This window comes from Tyto alba, unplaced genomic scaffold (genome assembly GCF_018691265.1).
Source record: "Tyto alba isolate M040663 unplaced genomic scaffold, T.alba_DEE_v4.0 Super-Scaffold_42, whole genome shotgun sequence".
NCBI lineage: Eukaryota > Metazoa > Chordata > Aves > Strigiformes > Tytonidae > Tyto > Tyto alba.
Genome location: NW_024881318.1, coordinates 16,757,567 through 16,771,807, shown reverse-complemented (window position 1 = coordinate 16,771,807; position 14,241 = coordinate 16,757,567). Strand labels below are relative to the sequence as shown.

Genomic DNA, 14,241 nt, shown 5'->3' with positions numbered 1-14,241 from the left:
TCTCACCACCAGCAGGGCTTCAAAATCACAGTTAATCAGCAGGAAAAAAAATACACCAGCAACTTGGGTTTTTTGTGAAATACAATAGGCAGGCTTTTACTTATTTTCTCCTATTGTGTTTTGAGTAAATGATTGAACCAGCAAGTTTTTTTCAACCGTATCAACTATGGAGCAGAGAAACATGTTATGAAAACATAGCCATGCCCAGCGTTGGCACGGTGATGCCGCAACCTCCTGCAGGCATCCCTGGGCATCTCCGTGAGGGGCAGTGCAAGGTGCTCCCACACTCCCTCCCCCAGCCCATGTAGGCAGAGAAGAGAAGGAAGTCATAGATTTAAAAAGAAGTTAAATAAAAGGACTCTTGCAACCCAGTGGCAATCGCCCAGGGAAGTGGCGTAATTGCAGACTGGGGCAGCCACAGCTACCAGTGTCACCTTGGAGACCGGCTGGTAAACGCCAGGCCTCCCCAAAAAGGGGGGGGGCAGGGCAGCTGGGTGTTTAAACAAGTAAAACGAGATGGACAAGGAAGCTCTGCAGTGAGCCTGCGGCCCTCCATCCCCGCCACTTGCCACCTGACCCCTGTGAGAGCTGGGAGCGGGGAGGCAGGTGGGGCACGGCGCTGCCCCAGCCCCCCAACACCTCCCAGGTCCTGGGTGGAAACCCTGGGTGCAGGATAACATTGCAGGTAAAGGATTTTCTCTCTTGTTTGCTAGCTCACAGTGAGCTTCTACAATCAGTTGAGCTTGGGGTTTAGCCAACAGAAGGGGTTTTTTATATACATATACCATTATATATATTTTTTTGTGATTATATTTTGCATATATATAAACATGCAAATTATACATGCAAATATGTGCAAAATAGCAAGAGCAGTAATGTTCCACCTGTCAGAAGGTGGGAGCCAGATGATGCTGGGGGTGATGGAGAGGCAGAGGGGAGGCTGCTACAGAAGAGCAAGTGGGACTGGGAAGACAGATTTTTAAGGAGGTGTTCAAATGGTTGCTAAATACTCACACAGTTTTTGTCTTCTAATAATTTAATTCATTTGTTAGAAATAAAACAAATGTGTGGGATTATTTTAGGCCACTAAATCTATTCTCAGAGTCTGAGATCTTCTGTTCAGGGGTACAGTAATGCAGAGGTTAGTATGGGTTTCTGCCTGCCACACTGGGGTGTTTTCCAGGATTTTCACAGGAGGCTCATGGAGTCTGTTGAAGGATAACATATAAACAGATGGTGCTGATTTTAGATTAAATCTCTTTCCAGGTTTAAGCCTCAGGCTTAGAGGGATATAAAGGGATCTAGTTGCTGAACAGCCTAAGTTTCTTCTGAAAAAAAACAATCCAAAATTTCAAGTTTCGTATTTGTTAAGAAGTGCAATAATTTCTGTTCAGACTGCACAACACAACATTGCCCGTAGAAACAAAGAATGAACGTGGGTATTGTAATTGCTCATAGCCCGACCTGTTACACAAAACAAAGCTGTGTAGCTGTTCAGAATTTAGTTTAATTCTGTTCACAGTTAAACAACTCCTTTTTCATTTCACTGTGGGACACATCTGACTGATGATCTTGAAGAGATAAAAGAATTAAAAACATGCAAAATTATGGTTATGACCTTACCTTGTTTTATTAATGGTTGTTAATACATAACACATTTATAAGGTATACAGAGAACTGTTACATTCAGCAAATCCTGACTGTATCTTTAATTACTTCACAGTATCCAAAAAGGAGGAAAAACAAAATAAAAGGCAGACCCTGTGAGTTGCTGTGACTCCTCCATCCTTGCTCTGATTCAGAATCTGTCTTCTTAAAATGCAGTATAGTCTTTTAACAGCCTAGGAAGGGTTTATTTCTAGCTTAAACCAGCAGCCAGCAGAAATAGAGAAGTGGTAGATGTGTTACTATGGACTAGGCTTGCATGTAGTAGGGTTTATATTTAACTGTTTTTATGTGTTTATTTAATGTATAGAAAGGATTCTCAAATGCATACTGCTGTGTGATACAGGAAGCCAGATCATGTTTAAAAAGCTTTAGTGTGATGTGTAAGTGCAATCACTTTACAAACAGACTTCAGTTGCTGAGTTTTATGTAACAACATGGTGTTGGTGATTTTGTTACTGAACATTACAGAGAATGAAGATTTGCAATGAGCAGCAGAAATATTTACTATTAGTGTTTTTAACCATGATACATGGGGGAAAAAAAAGGGAATATCTCTGCCTGTGGCATTAGTGAGATTATTAGAGTGCTCTGTTCCACATCAGAAGAAATACTGGAAAAAAATGGAAAAGTTCAGGAACAACAGCAGAATTATCTAACATCTAGAAACTCATTTTGTAGCAAGAGTCCTAACCTCTGTCTAATTATTTAGCCAAAGAGGGTTTAAAAGAGTGTTTCAAGTGTTTGCATGTGGACAAATTTTTAATAAGTAGCTCTTTAATCTTGTAAAAGGAAGTAAAACATCATCTAATAATGGGGGAAATTCATACTACAAACAAAGAACATATTTTAAAAAGAAAATGACTCAATACTGGAACAACTTAACCTAGAAATGGTGACTTCTCAGTTACAAGTGTTTATAGGTGTAGAAGCAAACTTTATACTTACTGCAGAGATAACTGAGGATTGGCCAGTTTCAGTGGCTTTTATTGAGGTACAGAAGATCATAATAGATACCATACCAGATGATCTCTCCCTAGCCTCAATTCGTTAATCTTGCTGCAATGATTATTTGATGTGCATTGCAGTATGCTGGAAATGACTCCACTGAACTCAAGGCAAAGAGCTACTACACTCTGCATGGTGTGTGTTTGTGTAGATGTTTGCAGAGTGCAGTGGAGATGAATGATGTCATCTTTGGTCTCAATATTCATACATCTATATAAATTCATAACATAGTATAGAGGCATACTGAGCAGTGCTATGCATGCATTACACAGTCTGTATACAGATGCACAGGCATTATATATATATGTAAGCTATAGTGCATATTTACGTAATGTAAATACATTTTGTACTGTGTTATGTAACCTCATTGTATTCTATGTTCTTGCTAGCTAAAAATCTCCTCTTAAAGACAGGTTTTTATTTGCTGAAAACATTTGTGACTGCTGGTCTCACATAGCTGTAAGGTCTTTTTGGTCACTCACTAATGAGTTCCCAGAAGAATTTTGCTCATTCTGGCTAAGGCAAATCTGAAATGCTCTCTTTTCTACCATGTTAGACTTCTACAATAAGTTAGCACTGAAACCTTTTGAGGATGAAAAAAAACATTTTATTTTTCTGTTTTTCCAAGCCCTGCTGGTGTTGTCTGTATGGGTTGCAAAAGTCAGCACATGTGACATTACCAGCTGCCATAGCCAATGCTCTGTAGACAGGAGCAGAGAAACAGTTTAATTCCATGTTTCTCAGAAGCTTTCTCTGACCATTTCAGTTTACGCTTCGGCATGTGCAATGATAATGAGATTGGAAGTGCAACATGCACGGATGATGCCTCACAGGGCAGCCCATCTTCTTCATGTTCCCATCCCAGAGCACCCTCAGCAGAGCACCAAGTGTACTCTGAGTCAAGAGCTCTTCTGTAACTCAACCCAGTCCTTCTGTAACTCTTTCAACCCCTGGTCTTGTGATACTTTAAAGACTGGAAAATAATTTTTGGGCCTTTGCAATCTGCAGACCCGGTAGCCAGGCTAGGGAGTGGCAGCCCTGGCCCTGAGCAAGTGTCCAGGGTCCAGCATTCAATGTACCCCTAAAATGTTAGTATGGAAATGGGCAGCCCTGGTGTTCCTAGCACAAGGCACAAATAACCCCTCTGGGAGAAGGAACTACCCTCTACCAGCCCAGGCCTGCTGCTCTTGGTGGTGCTGTTGCAGCGCTGCATGTCCATGGGCTGGTTTTCCTACTTTTTATTCAACTGTCTTCCCCTGATGGAAGCTGGAAGGATTGTGTGACTGTTGGCAGATTCCTGAAATCCTGAGGTGCTAAATGCTGTGTAAGTTTAAGGTATAAATTTGTTCTGCAGTTGTGTTGAAATAACACAAGGTGTCATCTGTAGGCAGGGTCAAGTCTCGGGCTGATTGCCGTTGCTCAAATATGCAATGGGAGAAAGCCCTGCTCTGGAGAATTAGGACTACAGTGGAACAAAGGCAAACATAAGAAAAAGGTGCCCAGCCAGGACAATTTTTGCTGTCACAAAAAAGCTCTACCTGTGGGCAAATGCTAACTGGAAACCTGGCTAGGATGAGGAGGCTTGGCAGGGCTGCTGGTGATGTGGAGGCAGCAGTGCTCTGCTGGCTGCATCCAAGAGTTTTCACCGTGTTCAGACAATGTAAGCAGCAAATTCTTACCCACACTTTCATATTTGCATCTAGGTTAATCACAGGGTGGTTGGATGAGCTCTCCTTTCAGGGTTGGTGGTCCATATTGTCAATTTCCCCTTCTGATAAAAGGATATAAGGAAAAGGGATGAGAGGGTCAAAAGAAGTCCTCATGAGGGAGTTGCCAGCACCTTGCAAGGGAGGGATTTGGGATGCTCCATATACTAGGGCAGGTTTCAGCACTCTGCCTGGTATATGTGATTCCATGCCATATGAGCACTTTGGTCTTCCAGATGCCGGGCACAGCAAGGCATGACAGAGAGATGGCAATCCAGGCCAAAAGAAACCTGTCCAAAACCACTGACCCCGTTGAAAGACTTCGCCTGCAGTGTTTAGCAAGGGGATCTGCTGGCATCAAAGGACTCGGCAGGTGAGTCTAAGAAGTCAAATCCATTATTCAGCCTCATAGTTTTAGTTGCAAGAGGCTCATGGGCTAAGCAGGGACCGAAACTTGAGTTTCCTGTTTCCAATGCAAATGCCACAACCCACAGAGCCTGGGCTTGGGGCTCCTGTGTTTTGGGGGACAGGACTGACCTGCTCAACTGTTGAAGGACTGAGGACCATGAATGCCTCAGAGGAAGGTGCTTCCTTAAGACACAGGACTCTTGCCAGGGAGAGAGGGGGAACACAAAATATTATCTCTTACTTTGGTATTTTCTATAATTAATATCTCAATACTTGGGATTTTGTTCTTCCTTTGTTTAGGGGTGTGATTCCCTTGTGTGTAATGGTCTATTAGCTGCCTAGTTTATGGGATTCGTTTAGACTCCTTCTGCAGTCACTGTGAGAGTGTGGGTCACCCCACCCTTAGGGAAAGGGACCTGCATCACACCCTAAACCTGCTCCTGGGCCCCATAAACAACAGAGAGATCCTAGGTGATTAGATGGAACTTCATTTACATGCCCAACTTGTACATGGTTCAATGTGTAATGAATAGGAAGACTCCTTCAGTTAAGTCAGCCTTCACCTCATTAGCTTCGGCTGTGTAATATTCAGGCACCCAATCTAAGCAATTAATCTCTGCTGTCAATAAGTGTGTGTGGGGGGGGGGGTTCTGGGCTTGGGGTTGTGTGTGTGTGTGTCTGTGGGGGTTTCCCCCTCCTTTTTTTTTTCTTAGTTTTAATTTTTTTTTTTTTTCCCTAGAAGACTGTACATGGGGGAAATGTTATCTCAGTAAAGGGTCCCCGTGCTCCAGCACTATGAGAAACTGCTGCAGCATTGTCCAAGTTATCCTATGCATTCCCTTCAAATTGCACATTTTCCACAGAGTATTTCGGATTATGGATGATGACAACAGCAGGACCCTGGATTTCAAAGAATTTGTGAAAGGATTAAATGATTATGCTATGATGATAGACAAAGACGAAGCACAAGAAATTTTCCGGATATTTGATAAAGATGGCAATGGAACAATTGATTTTGATGAATTTCTTGTTACTCTGAGAGTAAGTCTGGGAATTTATGTTATTACTGCATAAAATGGAGAAAAATCTTGATTTGTGACTAGCTGAAAACAAAACACAACACACAACACTTCTGTTCACATTAGTAATTAGCAAAGTCTACAGCTCTGTTTAAAAAGTCAGTAACTCTTGAGAAGCTAAAATACTCTATTTCCATGTAAATATCTTAAGGGAGAAAAATCACTCTAAATAACACCTCTGTGGATGGGAGAGCTCAGAAGCCAACACATCTCTGCAATTTATTGAAAAGCTTAAGGCTTCTCACAAATGGAATGGAATGGAATGGAATGGAATGGAATGGAATGGAATGGAATAGAATAGAATAGAATAGAATAGAATAGAATAGAATAGAATAGAATAGAATAGAATAGAATAGAATAGAATAGAATAGAATAGAATAGAATAGAATAGAATAGAATAGAATAGAATAGAATAGTTGCAAATAAAGGGTTGTGATTATTTTTAATGAATTGCTTCCTTGATTTAGTTACCTACATTCCTATATTACAGTCGTGGTACCTATGTGGTTCAGTGTATTAATCTCACTTCTTTGTCTGTTATTTTATGATGCATCACCTTAGCCCAGAGTTGGCTTTCTCTAATCAACCACAGTGTGACTGATTTTAGTTGGAGCCTCTTTACTCTACTGAAGACTAAACAAATAAGAAAGAAAATAATTTGTGCTTAGATAAATGAGTAATTTCTTGTTAGAAATATTTTAAAAGGGTACAATAGAAAAATGTTCTAGGTAGCATTTTCTCTCATATTGTCCATTTACTACTGTAATGATAGTTTCTGAATAGTTTTGACCACACTGCTCTTTTTGGTGATATATTACCCTTTCTATCTCATGGACAGTGTAGACTGTCAGCAGTTTGTTGTCCCAAGTGCCTTGAAATAGTTTTACTATTAATAACAGCAGTTACTTGAAATTGGAACTGGGCAAGTAGTTGGCAGAAATAAAATGATTCTGTTAATACTTCTTTACAGCCTCCTATGTCAAATGCAAGAAAAGAAATCATCATGCAGGCGTTTAGGAAGTTAGATAAAACTGGAGATGGTGTCATAACAATTGAAGACTTACGTGGGGTGTATAATGCAAAGCATCATCCTAAATACCAAAATGGAGACTGGACAGAAGATCAAGTTTTTAGGGCCTTTCTAGATAATTTTGATTCACCCTATGACAAAGATGGAAAGGTAAGTGAAACGCCTAATGTCAAGCCATGAAATCACCAGCTGACTCAGCATTTTACTTAAATTATTAATTGTGAAACTGATCACAGTACCAAACATGCATCTGTGCTACATATATGGGGGACAGTAAGGCAGATGCATAACCTCTGCATAAAACTGTTGGCGCAGCTCGCTCACGCATTTGGAGGCAAAGTGGCTCTGCAGGAGGTACAAGGGTAGATGTCAGGTTTGTAGCCTTAATGATCTACTTTCTTCGGTTACTCTAAGTATATCTTCATGCTAACCCTCACGATTGCTGATTTTTCAAGATCCACGTAAATTGGAGGATTTTTCACTTCTCAGGAGAATAAATACCAGGATCCAGTTCAAAAGCAGGTTCCCTAATACAGAAAATACTTTCCAGTTACTGCTTTTCCAGTGTGTATAATTACTGAGACTTGGAAATCAGTCCATAATAGAGATAGATTTATCCACAGACAGTTGGAGGGAGGCTGGGGCTGGGGGGGCTGCCACCAGCTGTGTGCCCTGAGGAGCCACTAGCTAGGACAGGGCTGGGAGCCCTTCCTGCTCTCCACCTCGGCTTTCCTGTGCAAGTACAAAGCCTGGGCACCTTCTTTGATGGATTCCTTACACACCCACTTTGTAACTGTCTCTAAGCCAGGCATGCCTTGTTTCCCTTTGTTTTATGTCTGCACACTACTTTCATCTGAACCTGTGTAATGGCTGGCTACTACATCGAAATCCTCCACTTGCTCTGTTTCCAACAGGCAGGCTCTCAGTCTGTAGGGAGGTGGTGGTTTTTATTTCCCCTGGGCAGGACTTTGTGCTTGGTAGAGCTGAATTTCATCCCTTTTATCTGTTGTGTCATCCTCCGAAGTAGCAGTTGTGTGAGTTGTCCTCTTCCTTCTCTGCAGCAGAAGTGACGTCTAGCAAACCTCAAGCAAACTGTTCCTGATTTTTTTTTTGTGCTGAGGTCATACATGAACACATTAAATGAGTCCCCAAAATAATCCTTGACAAATTCAGTGCCTTGTAGCTCATAAATGCTGAAGTGCTTGAGCTTATAGAAAAGTTATTCTGAGCACCCACCTCTTGTTCAGAAATCTTGACTGCTGAATCTTGACAGCTCACCTGATTGCAGTTTCTTCCAAGAACTGTGACTTTCCTGTGCCATATTCAGAGGTCGCTAATGACACTGTTATGAGCTGAACATCTAAAATGTTTTTAGCAGAAATGCCTAAAGGCATCTGCTAGAAAGATTCTCTTCACTGTGATCTTGCCAGGTGCTGCTGAAATAGGCAGGTTCAGCAAAGCTTGTAATTGGTTCCTGACAGTAAGACAGTCTACAGTGTTCACTTTTGCCCATTGTCACGTTTTACTTAGCTCTCAAATGCACAATGTAGTAGAAGCAAATATTTTTCTATGTGATGTTTATTCAAAGAATGATCTATACGGTTCAAGAGTTAAGGCATTACAAGAGACATGCACTGCTAATCTGATTTTTTTTTTTTTAATGTTCATTTTAAAATCAATTCAACCTCAAAATACCCACAAAAGATACCCGAAACTCTTAGGTATTTCAAAGAATGTTTGCTTCTTTAAGCGAGACTTGTTTAGGGCAGTGGTATTTTCTCTTTAATTAATTGAAAAAAAGATCCTAGATGTCTCTGGGTTATACCAGAAACCACATCCATTTTTATTAATGACAATGCAAAGAATGAGATTATAGCATCCCTGGAAAAAATGCATTAAAGTGTTTGTATTCCTGGGCAGCACTGTATTTAACTTCTGTTCCTAGTAAGGTTAGTTTAAATCAGCATGTTTCATTTACATCCAAGTATTCCTGGAGGACAGGAGCTCTTATTCATAACAAAGAAGTGGACTGATGCAATTTTTCAGTGTCTTAATTCTTCCAGCTGGATTCCTTTTCACTAGCAACAACATGAAATAACAGGTGTTAAGTTTCATGTAGAATTCTTCTCAATGTGTGGTTTTAACTTACAGCATTAAAAAAAAAAAAATGAAGTAAAAAATGAAGGTTCATTTTCCTGTTTTAAATCCTCTGTCTCAGGTCACAACAGAAGAATTCATGAACTACTATGCAGGAGTCAGCGCTTCAATAGACACAGATGTCTATTTTATCATCATGATGAAGAATGCTTGGAAACTCTGATCATATGATTAAAGGAGCAAGACTTTAGTTCCACCTTTTGTAGGTTCCCGTGATTAAGTGTATGCACAACAACACACTCATTTTCCATAATAACAGCTTCCAGTAACTCTGCCAATTACAGACAATCTGCAGAAATAATTCCCAGATGCTTCAGTAGACTCAGCCTCAGGGGATCGGAGCATAATCAGACAGCAGATCTGGCATCCATCCACTCTGCAGATCTGTCCCTATTCTCCCTGCATTCCTGACACATCTTTTCTTTTCTGAGATGAGCTGCTCCTTTCTTCTCAGACAACCACATTAGGTCCCTCTGGCTCCTGACTGTATCCCTTCCAGTGTTAGACACAGCTCTTTGACAGAGGAAGCAAGAGGAGGAAATCAAAATATTCTGGAAGGGTGGTGGTCTGGGGAAGACTATTACACATGTGATGAAGCCCATGAGGGTCACACAGCCCTCTTGCCTGCAGCATTGCAGCATCTCTTGGTTTCTTGACTCTCACTTGTGGGATGGAGCAACTGCTAGTCTCACTGCTAGGATCGTGTGAGTTCCCAGTGCCAGGAGGCTGGAGGGAGAAACAAATCAAGAAGGGGAGACACAGACCAGGATAAATGCAAAATGCTCTTTAAATCCCTGTGTTCTCCCCAGTTTACAACTCAGCATACAGGCATCTTTCCTGTGCATGCCTTGTTTCAAACCTCTGGAGGCCTGCTTATAGCTTTTTTTTCCCCATTTGATTTCTTTCTTTTTGTACTGTGAGATCATCTCACTACTATATTTCTTTAAAGGGCATATGTATGTTACAGTATTTTCTTCTCACTGTTCATGGAACATTTACTGGTTTGGTAGCTGTTGTCTTTACATACCTACATCAAAAGCTGCTTACTATTTTTTGTATTTATATTGCTTTATGACTAATCTATGACTTCAGGGAACTTTCTGGGAACTCAGGAACTTGTAACTTTCTTGTCTTGTCATCTTCTGTGTCTGATGGTGAAAAAAGGATGGGGACCTGCCATCCTGGTCACACCAATGAGACTGTCTCAGTTCTGAGATCTTCTGTCATTTCCCCATACAGAGAGTGGGGAAATGGTGCACAAAGGAAACTATCAAAAAAAAAAAAAAAAAAAAAAGAATGTTGAATTATTCCTGCTTTGATTCCTTTGCCTTTTGTCATCTTCTTTCTGCTTCTCACATTATTGTGCTGCTTTCCCAGACTGAGATGCTGCTGCTGTAGCAAAGAGTAAATGGCTTGTGTATGGCAACATTTGCTCCATTTCAGGCTGTCACCAGCTAAAAGCACCATAGGGTTATAGACTGGGCTTTCAAAAGGATTTGACTGATGAAGTCTCAGCTCTTAGACTGGGCTGATAACAGTTCAAATACTGAAGTCCTGAGTGCTTGCTGCTCTGGTCCTGTGCAAACTCTGCTTTCGTTTTGTCCAGCCATGATCTCAGTATGAGCAATAGCTGCTTATAATTCCTTCTTAGAGGCTGTGCATACTCAATTATTTAATTCGATCCGTAAACCTCCAGAAACTTGCATACTGTCTGACACTGGAAACTGCTGGAAAGAGTCTCTTTATGATTGCCATCTAACATAAGAGGAGTCTTTCCTTACTGCAATGCTACTGCAGTGTCAACATACCTTATATGAAAAACAAATTTACTATCAAATAGAGGCTGTACATGTCCTGGCAGCTCAAGTAGAATCCATTTATTTCTCATTTATTAATTGGCTCCACACAGGATGTCATGTTATCTGTCTTCTGTGTTTCAAAAAAAGAGAAATTAATGTGAATGGACTGTGGGAATCACCAAACGAAAAAACTATTTCCTTCTGACACACTATCTCATGTCTTCCACTGTGATCTGTTGTGTTGACATTTAATCAAGTGTAGCGGAAGTTTTAATCTGAACAACTGTAACCAGTTTGTATTTTCAGTGCTAAAATTTTCAAATTTTATTTAATCCCAGCTGCAATATACCTTTTCAGAAGGGAGGAGTGGTAATGGAAGCAACCATGCTTTTTTAAAACGAGTAGAAGTTTTGTCACCAACTGCTGGGATCCTTAGCCAGAGCCTGTGATGGCTGGGGAAAGCTCACAGTGCTCCAGGGTGAGATTGCTGCACTGAGCTTGACTAACAGAGTTTTGTGTGGGGACCTTAGGGACATGAGCTGTAGGGACGTGAGTTGGGAGAGTTTAAAACCTTTTGCCCTGGGTCAGCTCCTTGGGTCTGTCTGCATGTGGACCTCATTGCTTGCTGGATACATTTCTCAGCATCAGGAGGACATTTTTCACAATGTACTCATTTCAAAATTTGTAGGGAACATGTTTCCAAAGGCTGGTTTCAGATTCTTTCAAAGCCAGTGTCAAAGTTTCTTTTCACTTCCGTGGGAGCAGAGTTGCTCCTGGAGCAATCTGAGTGAAAACTGGTAACTGCAGAAAAAGTATAGGGCATTCACGACAAAGAAATAATCTGGGAATGAATAACATGATTTTGCACTTGTAGTCAGATGCCATAGAACACAAACTGGAATCTGTTGTAAGAAATGTCATTTGATTAATATGTATGCAAATTCATGGAACAAACATAGGCATTGCATTGATGGCTAAGGTAGGAAAATCTCTACTAGGAGGCATGCAGCCATAGTGACACACTGGGTGAACATCCCGGAGGTTTAGTGGAAGTGCTTTGCGTAGGTTAAAGGCAAGTGGAAGGGATCTGAACCAGACATGAAGGAATATTGGGACTAACAGTGGGTGCCCAGAGTCACCCTTTAGCTCTTCACTGTCCCTGTCTGCTGAGGCTGCTGCGCTGCAATCAGGGAGAGCCAAAACTAAAGCTCAAGTGCCCACGTTCAGCTGCAGGCTGCTGTGTGCTGGTTACAGACCCAGCAGATGCTGGAGATAGATGGTGAAGTAGGCTGTCCTCCCAGTCTGTGGTTGCACAGCACACATAGCAGATACGGGGAGATAGGTGGCAATGCACGCGATTATATCTGGCGCTAGCATCGAGATTCTCAGATCTTGGTCGGTGCTTCATGTTCAAAGCACTATTTCTTCTTTCTGATCATGCAACAGACACTAAGCAGGATAGCACAAACCATAGGAACATCTGAGTCTGCAGGGCTGTGGGCCAATACCAGATGCAAAGGTTTTGCCTGCACCTTGGGCTCCAGCTTACCCTGTGGCACAGCAACTTGTCAGGGCTGAGCTCTGCCCTCCCCATCAGCCAGCACAAGGAGCATGCTCCAAAAAACGCTGGCAGAGCACTCTGGTCCCTCATAGAGGGAGAAAACTCCCTTATACCTCCCCAAAACTCAGCTCCAACCTCTACCTGAGCCATCAGAGCACCCCTGTGACCCCCCAACCTCCCCAAAAGAGCACAAGGCATGGGGGCGGAGAGGCAGGGGAGAGGCCCTCCCTCTGGTGTGTTCCATGGGGAAAGGCAGCACTCCTTCAGCATCCTTTATTGCATTTGGATTTTGCCCCTTGTGTGCTTTTCTGGCTCATGTTTTTGTCCTGGAGGGGAAATTTTTGGCTTGATATGGTGCAGAACTGTTGTTTGGCTCATGTTCTCTCCCACAGCATGCATTTCTGGTTCAAGCAACTGAGTTTTAATGCAAGCCCCACTCACTGTAATGTATTCTTGAAATTAGACCACAGGGTATATTCACTGATCTGATTCATTTTTTCTGGTCTCCTGGCACAAAGATGTCTTGGCAGAGGCAGATAGAAGCAGCTGAGGTTTTTGCAGATGAAACCACCTGCACACATTGCTGTATGAAAGCTGATTTGTCTTTATGTAACATCTTTTACACGGTACTGTCTCAAACCTCTGCAGCTGCGTGGGCAGAGCAGAGCTTTGCCATGCCAGAGCTGGGCTACTGGCCTCCGCTGTCAGCAGTTGGCAGAACAAAAACGCCTGGGATTTCAGTTATTTTTGCCTTCCAGCTCCTGTCCTCCACACCAGAAGCAGCAGCAGCAGCATGCTCAGCTTTCCCTGGTAAAACAGATAACGCCAAGAGCAACCTGTCACCGTTGGCAGCTGCCCACTTTCTATGACTTTTGCTATGATTATAACCTGCCCTGTTTCTGTACAAATCATTTCTCAGATCCAGCTCAGGAGGAAGGCGTGAGCAGACAGCAGGTTCGTAGTGGGTTGTACTTAATGCCAAGTTCTCAGGCGGCTGAGAGCAGCCTCGGTATTTGAAGCAGCCCACCCGGCCATACTGGTTTGCTCCAGCAGAGTATGAAGCCTCCATGGTTTCAAAGTGAGCATTGGTTTTGGCTGTAGCACCTCTTCAGCTCTCATGCCAATAGAGGCTGCAGGAGGCAGGAGCAAGAGAGGATGCAAAAGCTTTAGCTCACTGGTTTGCTGCCGACCCCAGGTACAGCAGCCCCGTCTCTGCAGAAACCTGGACCCAGGCTTCCTCCCAGCTTACAACGTTGCTGTTGGTCTGAATGGGATCTGCAGCTGAAGGATGGAGGCGGGATCCAGACCTTGTTGACTGTCTTGGCAAGTAGGAAAAATGAGAAAGAAAGGAAGTGCAATGTTTTGTGAAAGTTGACTCAAGCCTGGGTTTCTGTGGAAAAGTAGATATTGTGGTAAAATGTGAAAAGTGTTTATTTTCCAGAGCTAAATCTTTTATTTTTGCACTGAAAATGTGATATTTCTTGCCAAAAGCTGCAATGTATTTTTTTTTTTTACTTTCAGCTGATACTTTAGCATTCAAAATGTACTGATTTTTTATTTTTTTTTTTTTTTTTTTAGCTTATATACATTTTCTGGAAAAATAAAGCAGATTGCTTTAGAGAAGCTCTGACTTTGTTGCACAGATTTATTCCTTTAGACATTTCTACCAATGCATTTCAGCTCTGTTTCTCTTTTTTTTTTTTTGCTTGATTAACCTTTAATGCTTTTTACATTCATTTGGTGATGGTGCTAATGTTGAACTAATCTAATTTAATTGTGACATCTAAGTTATGCAGTCAATACTTACCAATAACCAGAATAATTTTTC

The 14,241-nt window shown here is 41.8% G+C and overlaps 1 protein-coding gene across 4 annotated transcripts in view; it reads left to right on the top strand.

Annotated features, from left to right (window-relative positions):
• The first annotated feature begins 502 nt into the window (after positions 1 to 502).
• Positions 503 to 14,241, top strand: part of CAPSL (calcyphosine like) — a 15,835-nt gene continuing 2,096 nt past the window's right edge. The window contains exons 1-5 of one of the 4 annotated variants that reach the window (XM_032992304.2): positions 503 to 685; positions 4,616 to 4,752; positions 5,651 to 5,828; positions 6,837 to 7,046; positions 9,115 to 10,315. In XM_032992304.2, coding sequence (XP_032848195.1) covers positions 4,616 to 4,752; positions 5,651 to 5,828; positions 6,837 to 7,046; positions 9,115 to 9,216 — 627 coding nt within the window. In that variant the 5' untranslated portion in view covers positions 503 to 685 and the 3' untranslated portion in view covers positions 9,217 to 10,315. Of the gene's footprint in view, positions 686 to 4,615; positions 4,753 to 5,526; positions 5,829 to 6,836; positions 7,047 to 9,114; positions 10,316 to 14,241 lie in introns of those variants that run through there. The other 3 variants (XM_032992305.2, XM_032992308.2, XM_032992306.2) reach the window with 3 other exon arrangements.